Below are 7,555 nucleotides of genomic sequence, written 5' to 3' on the forward strand. Positions count from 1 at the left end.
TTAAATTTGTAAAATGGTTATTGATTCCATTCCTTTCATATTCAAACATGCAAAATTAACCAAAAAAATAAAAGCCTTTTACATTCTATTCCTTTGTCACTCTCGTTTTTTTTTTGTCAAAATGATGTAATATATTATAGCAATGCAAGCGCATGTGACACTATTAGCCAAAATTACATGATTTTGTATAAAAATATGGGTAATTTAGCAAAATAGCCAACTTAAACGTTGGAAATTGCTAAATAGCCAAGGTTTAATAAATATTAAATAAATAGCCAATTTTATATATTTACAAACGTAAATATCAAGTAAATAGCCACTGCCATATTAAGCCACGTCATCATTTATGGCTATTTACCTAATATTTACCAAACCTTGGCTATTTAGCAATATTAAACGTTTAAGTTGGCTATTTTTCTAATTTTTTGTAAAAATATTAAGCTGGAAGATGATAAATTATTTACTTATAAAGAGATGCATTTTAGCACCTTAAGAGGCTCAAACCCAATACATCTTCATTTAAATATGTGTAGGGTTACCACTAAACTAACTAGTACCGGCACTCCCATTCTATTATCATTATCATTATCATTCTATTTTCATTTTTCTAACAAAAAAAAAAAGGATAATTTCCAGTAATACATATACCCTATCACCCAGCCCAAGACTTTGATTTATATGTTTGAATGGGCTGTGTGATATACGTGGGTGGGGTTCACACTTTTTTTTTTTTTGGTCACGTCACGTGTATTTCAATCCGTGGTTTTTCTCTAGTATTCGTTTGTTTACCGAGCAAGGACGTAAGCTATCCGTTCCTAAAACGCCCACCAACTGTTTGCTGAAATTCCTGATACACAACCACCAGTTTTTAAATTTCTTTCACTCATATTTACTCTACCGTCAATTTTTTATATTATATAATAATGGAATGGTAAACTTTCAGGTAAAGGTGTCGATGCAAATCGACTTCTGGGAAACCCTATAAATCAAAGCTTACTTTGTGAAAATGGATTTAGCTTTTCCGATCTTGCAACTTCGAAGTTTCTATCTTTTCGGGACCAACTCGCAGTTAAATAACCAGCCATTTCAGAGCAGAAGTGAGTGTCAATAGTAGCCATAGTCATATTAGAATCACTTATTCAATTTTTGTTTAATTTTGGCACAGATTTGCGTTTGATGCCATTGGTGGTGAGAGCCAGAGGAAATACTAAAACAGAAAGCCCAAAAATCAGAAACAGAAGAATGCAAAATAGGGTACTTTTATTTCTTTCTTGTTATTTTTCTTTTTCAAAACTTGAAAGCCAAACAATCTGAAAATGGCTGTATGATTTGGCAGTACAATGGGACGGCATCGAAACCCCGGCTTTCAGTGTTCTGCTCCGGAAAACAACTATATGCCACGCTTTTTGATGACCAAAACAAGAAGTGTCTGTTTTATGGAAGCACTATCCAGAAGTCTATTCGTCAGAATCCCCCTTGTGACACCATTGTAAGTTTATTAGCAAAATGATTCCTTTTTTTTTTTTTTTTTTTTTTTTTTCCCTTTTCTAGATATAAACTTGTGAATCAGGGAAAGATTTTACTGAAACATTGCAGCCAAACAAGCATACAAACTTATCAAAGAGAAGTGCTTTCTTAGCCAACCAGTTAGCAGTAACATAACATCAAAGAGTGATCACAAGCCACTCGATAGCCACTCCTAAACTTAAACTCTCAATCCTTACTTAAAAGCCGACACATCACATCACTCGTGGAAACTGAGGAACACGGGATCTTCAAAATGTCATTGATGTCTTTCCAGTGGAAGCCATCCCCGAAAGAGGTTCATATTCCAATCTCCACACGGAAATTTCATATCCGCCACCAAGGCACCGGCGGGAATATGGGAGACAAATCTCTAACGCGAAATCTCAAAGACCGAGTGATCAAACACTTGAACAACTCAAAGCATATTTACAAACTTATAATCATAAATAACTCCGATTATTTACAAACTTATAATCTTAAATAACTCCGATTATTTACAAACTTATAATCTTAAATAACTCCGATTAATAACAGTTTTATTAGTATAAACAAAATATTAAAAGAGACTAAAATTTGCAAAGTGAATAATTCAAGGACGGTTTTGCTCTTAGGGACCAAAAAAAAAAATTGTTTTATTTGTGTGTGTTACAGGAAGCTGCAAAGCGGGTGGGTGAAGAGCTAATCAAGGCCTGCAATGATCTGAAGATAGAAGAGATATCAAAGTACGATCGCAACGGTCCCGCTCAGGGTGATAGAATCAAAGCTTTTGAGATTGTAATTGCCCGCTTTGGATTTCTAACCAAATAATAAACAATTTAGTGTTTAGCAATCTTGTTGAGCGAATAAGAATATGAATACATGTAAGATAGTGTAAGATACATAAGTCTCATTTTGGTTTATTACTCCTATGAGAGATAGGCAAGAAAAATCTTTATATAACTTAACTTATGACTAGGGGTGTAATCGGGTTGGGTTAGTCGGTTTTTTCATGTGCTATCAACCCAAATCGCTGCAACTAATTTTTTAGTTTTAAAATCCAAACCAACCCGATTGAAATGTAAAACCAAATCAAACCAACCCAAAAATAATCGGGTTGGTTTGGGTTGGTTATTTCGGATTATAATTATCGACAAATGACTTTATAACTCGAATGAAAATCATATAAGTATATTATATCTAAAAAGTTTTGTCAAATAAAATCAAAATTTTACTTATCTTTAGAAAATTTACCTATTAAAATAAAATTTACGCATATTTTTAACTACCAAATTTTAATGTAGTCACAAATAATAAAGTATAATACTGAGTATTTTTTTATTTAATTATAATATTATTAGAAAAATGATATTTTTTTTAACAATAGTACCTATAAAATATTTGCAATCTTAAAAAAAATTAAAGAATTAACACTATCGGGTTGGTTTGGTTCAACCCAATCTCACGACTATAAAAAACCAAACCAACCCGAAACAATTGCGGTTTGGGTTGGTTACAACCCAAACTTTATCGGGTTTCAATGAGGCGGTTTAAAAAATAGTGCGGTTTGGTTTGGGTTATCGGGTTGTTCGGTTTGGCGGTTTTGATGAACACCCCAAGCCATCACGCTACCTCCTCTGTCTCTCCTTGGGACTAGACGTTTGTCTCGATGCGTTATTATTTCAAATGAACGATTTAATTAAACGATAAAAAAACGGTTGGCCTTTATTAGTCATCAAATATAAACTATAAGAGAACCGGTAAAATCTGCACTGGAATATTCATAAAATAATACTTGATGTAACTTATCACCACTTAAAAGAATTGGTTTTTATAGATGATTTAAACGCTCTTAATTGTCGTTGTTATATAATAAATAAAAAATATTGCAAATTGTCTTCGTATTTTCGCAAATACTATTTAGTTAATATTGTTAACACTACCTTTCCTTAAATTTGAATGTTCATAAAATAATACTTGATGTAACTTATCACCAGTTAAAAGAATTGGTTTTTATAGATAATTTAAACGTTCTTAATTTTCGTTGTTATATAATAAATAAAAAAATATTGCATATTATCTTCGTACTTTCACAAATACTATTTAGTTAATATTGCTAACACTACCTTTTTCCTTAAATTTGTACTATTACATATTTATATAATTCCATTATAATAATTATTATTATTATTATTTACATAGAATTGAATACAATACTGAATATGTTTTTTAAGTATTTACGTTGTTACCTGTTAGGCAACAAGAAGCTAAAACCAATAAAGCTTCTATAATCATAATGAGGTAGTTATGAAATTTTATTAAACAAATGAGCTAGTTATGGAATTTTATAAAATTAGAAGCATTTAAAAAATAATCATATTAAATGAGGTATCTATGGACTTTTTTTTTCCTTCCCAAAAGTTGGGGTGGCCTGGACCAGCCAGGGAAGCTTAAGATTGCAACGTGGAAAAAACTAAAAAAAAAAAAAAACATATGCTTGAAGCAGGGTGTTCGGTCCATCTACGAATAAGGCCGGGAAGCAGATAATGTTTGTAGAGATCGAGGGCGATGAAGAGGATGTTTACATCAGCGAGGATTTGAACTTCGATGAGGAGCCAGATGATGAGGAGGTTGTAACCGGAGATGCGGAGTCGCATTGATGATTCAAAGATCATTTCTTGCACCACAGTTCCACAAGGAATATTTGTGTCATAGGAGTATTTTGCTCTCCGCTTGTAATATTGTAGACAAGGTTTTTCAATTTGTGATTGATGAGGGAAGCTGTAAAAACCTCGTAGCTCAAGAAGCCGTACAAAAGTTGAACCTCAAATTCGAACCTCACCCTTATAGCGGTCGATGGATCACCATTTCGTAAAGAACGTGCATTAAGCCCATGATAGCTAAGCTATTGCCAAGTAGTTTCTTAGCTAGAGCTTTATGACATTTTGAACATCTCATTGTCATACATAATTATCCATTTGCATTTTAATTCCTTGATTGTGGGTCTTAACATTCCTCCAAGGTATATTAGTTATAGAACCAATAGTTGTTTCGTAAAAACACTACTGGTGCGTTTCTTCCCACTACATGATTTGAATAAAGCATTCAAGCTTATTTAACTGTATACCTCATCAATCATAACGAATATTCTTATGTCACCAAATAAACCATGTAACACTCCTAGAGTGATTTAATTTGTATCAAAGATTTAAATACCGTTACCGTTACCGTTACCGTTCCGAGTTTCGGAATTTATTGGTAATCGCTGGTATCGTAAAGGAATACTGGAGAAAGCAGGAAAAAAGGAAATCGGTACCGTTGAACTTACCGTTATCGTTGAGGAATACCGTCAAATACTGTATTTACCGAGAGGAATCCAGAAAAGAAATATACAAAACACATACAAAGTACGTAGGATAAAATTCATAAAATTAAAAATAGTGTACAATGTTTCAATACATTACTAAATTACAAACACAACAAAAACTAAGTTCAATAAACCAAAATGATAAAGTTCAACACAATCCACCAAATACAATAGTTCAAATTCAACATAAAAGAAAAGAAAAAAAAAAAAAAACTACTCTGGATAGCAACCGTATGCAGCGGTCATACAGTAATCATACCAACTCAAGTAATGAGCATATCCACGAAAGTACATATGGTCGTACTCATATTGAGTTGCAGCAGCAGACATGGAGTGGAGGGGATAGCCTGAAAATGTCGCACCATATCGGGAGCTAGAGTTGGTGGTGGATAGTAGTCATGGTTGTAACTGGAAGACCCATCATCATACGAGGACTCCGTGCCTTGAGGACCAATTGATACCGATCCGAAGTCGTAGGACAAGCCATCAACGTCATTGCTAGACGTAAATGACATGGCATCATTCATACCTCCGCGCCCGTATCCTGAATTAAAAAAGGCAGGGTGATAAAGACGATCATAATCTTCTTCCGATGGAGCGTATCCAACTTGAGCAACTCCGACATCACCATATGAACCTCCAGCACCATAGAAACCTCTAGCACAGGCGTACATTACTTCCTAGCTGGGTCGGGGGCCGACATTCTTGTAACTTACGAATTAAGTATTGAAACTAACAATCATCAACATAATCACCTTTACTAAATTAAATTAGACTTACAGTCATAATCATATTCACAAACTCTAACATATTCACAAACTCTAACATATTCCCGGATCTAAATTGAAAATAATTCATAAGAAATTCGGAATTAAACAATAATGGTTCTAAATATATGATTTTAACCATAATCATCACAAACTAACAATAAATTCAAAGATTAATTCGGATTAATAAAAAAACAATTAGAAAGCATGAACACAAAGTCTAACATTCCCGGATGTAAAATAAAATTGAAAACAAATCATAAGAAATTCGGAATAAATCAATACACCATAACCATAATCATCACAAACTAACTAAAAATAACAAAAGAATTCGGATTATAAAAAAATAGAAAACATGAACACAAATTCAAAATTAATACTAGATTCGTGTTCACAACTACCAATTTATACTTAATCTTCAATAATTATCAAGAAATTTTTATAAAAAAAAACTCAAAATCATCAAAATACAAATTCACGTCGGGAAGCTCACCAATACGAGTGCCTTTCGGCGGGATCTAAAGAAGTTTGGCCTCCTGAGCGTCGGGAAGCTCGGAATGTGGCGGAATTGCAGAAGATATGCATTGGGTCTCGGCGATTTCCTCGGAATCACTTGAAACTTCCGGTTTTGGTCATTCCGGTGTCGGACTCTTCAAAAAAACGGGAACTGGACTGGTTCCCGTCCGGTTTCCCCGGAATTTAATTCCATGGTTTGTATGTTGTGTTTATGATTTTTGTTGTATTAATTGTTTTGACTTTCTTCTACGTAGCAGTTTTGACTATTCAACTTATGTCTTAATCATGCTCATATCTTGATATACTTGTTGATTTAAGACACTTGAAAAGTAAAACTTGTACCTCTTCATCTCCTTGATAGATGAAACGCTCCAAGCATTCATTATCAAAGTGATTATTCTCTGAAAAGTTGGCAATTACATTTTCAGAAGTCCGTCAGCTATCGAACAATTTGATGAGCCGCAAAAAGTCAAAGACAGGTGTGGCATCAACTGACGTCATGGTGTGGGAGCCAATTATCTTGGGCGATTCGCCGAACTGGAAAGACAAGCCTTGCATTGTCAAACGGGAGGTCGTAAAATGCCCGGAGTGTCTAAAGCTGGTTTTCAATCTTGAGGATCATCGCCTAAACAATCATATTGACGAGATGCGAGATTAGGTTATTTATATATATATTTTTATAATATACTACGATAATAATTTAGTATATCGTGCAGTTTTATTCTTTCAAGTCTTCTTCATTTGTATTCACATTTTGTACTACTTTTTTTACAAGATATCTACTAAATAAAAATGAATTAGCTCGTAAATATATATTTTATAACAGCATATAACCATAAAGGTGCTTTATTTTCACTCATTAGCGTGTATTCTTTTCCATATTCAAGGTTACTCACCCAACAAAACTATAAGTAAAATTACAAGAGATAAACCTCACCATCTTTTTTGGCTGCGTGCTTCGATTAAAAAAAAGCAATAAACTCTTAGATCGAATCCTGAAAGATATACCATGAGAATTTACATGAATCCTAGATAAAATCGCACTAACGTGAAATGATTTAATTGAAAAAAAAAATATGAGGGTGGTGAGAGATATATTAGGTCATACTCCTACCCTTCTAATTTTTCATTATCGTCCATGAGATTAAGACTCTGATTTGGATGATTAATAATGGGATTTGGAATCTTAGTTCTTTTGTGATATAACTTGCTTTTCACCCTCTCACTATTTGGGCATGCACATTCAGATTCTCACAAAAGTGACCACCTAGTTGAGTACCACCTGAAAAAGAAAATGAGAGAGAGTCATTGTTTTCCTCAAATGGAAATTTTGCACAAAAAATATTTGCTTAGAAAGAGCTACCCATAACGTGTTTGAAACAATTGTTGACAATAAAAGACA

At 33.5% G+C, this 7,555-nt stretch overlaps 1 protein-coding gene across 3 annotated transcripts; it reads left to right on the forward strand.

Annotated features, from left to right (window-relative positions):
* Positions 1-689: 689 nt before the first annotated feature.
* LOC149403016 (Ribosomal L18p/L5e family protein) lies at positions 690-2,481 on the forward strand. Of its 3 annotated transcripts, none has more exons than XM_089609552.1 (5): positions 690-800; positions 944-1,097; positions 1,166-1,254; positions 1,337-1,489; positions 2,179-2,481. In XM_089609552.1, exons 2-5 carry the CDS (start codon positions 1,007-1,009, stop codon positions 2,332-2,334), a joined length of 489 nt encoding a protein of 162 aa, XP_089465678.1. In that variant the 5' UTR covers positions 690-800; positions 944-1,006; the 3' UTR covers positions 2,335-2,481. The 3 variants fall into 3 exon arrangements, with proteins under 3 accessions (XP_089465678.1, XP_089465680.1, XP_089465679.1); XM_089609554.1 differs by lacking the exon at positions 2,179-2,481 and adding an exon at positions 1,597-2,150; XM_089609553.1 differs by lacking the exon at positions 690-800 and having other exon boundaries at positions 820-1,097.
* The last annotated feature ends 5,074 nt before the right edge of the window (positions 2,482-7,555 follow it).

This window comes from Urtica dioica, chromosome 3 (genome assembly GCF_054948205.1).
Source record: "Urtica dioica subsp. dioica isolate 48M chromosome 3, U.dioica_male_clone48M_v1_H2, whole genome shotgun sequence".
In the NCBI taxonomy this organism is placed as follows: domain Eukaryota; kingdom Viridiplantae; phylum Streptophyta; class Magnoliopsida; order Rosales; family Urticaceae; genus Urtica; species Urtica dioica.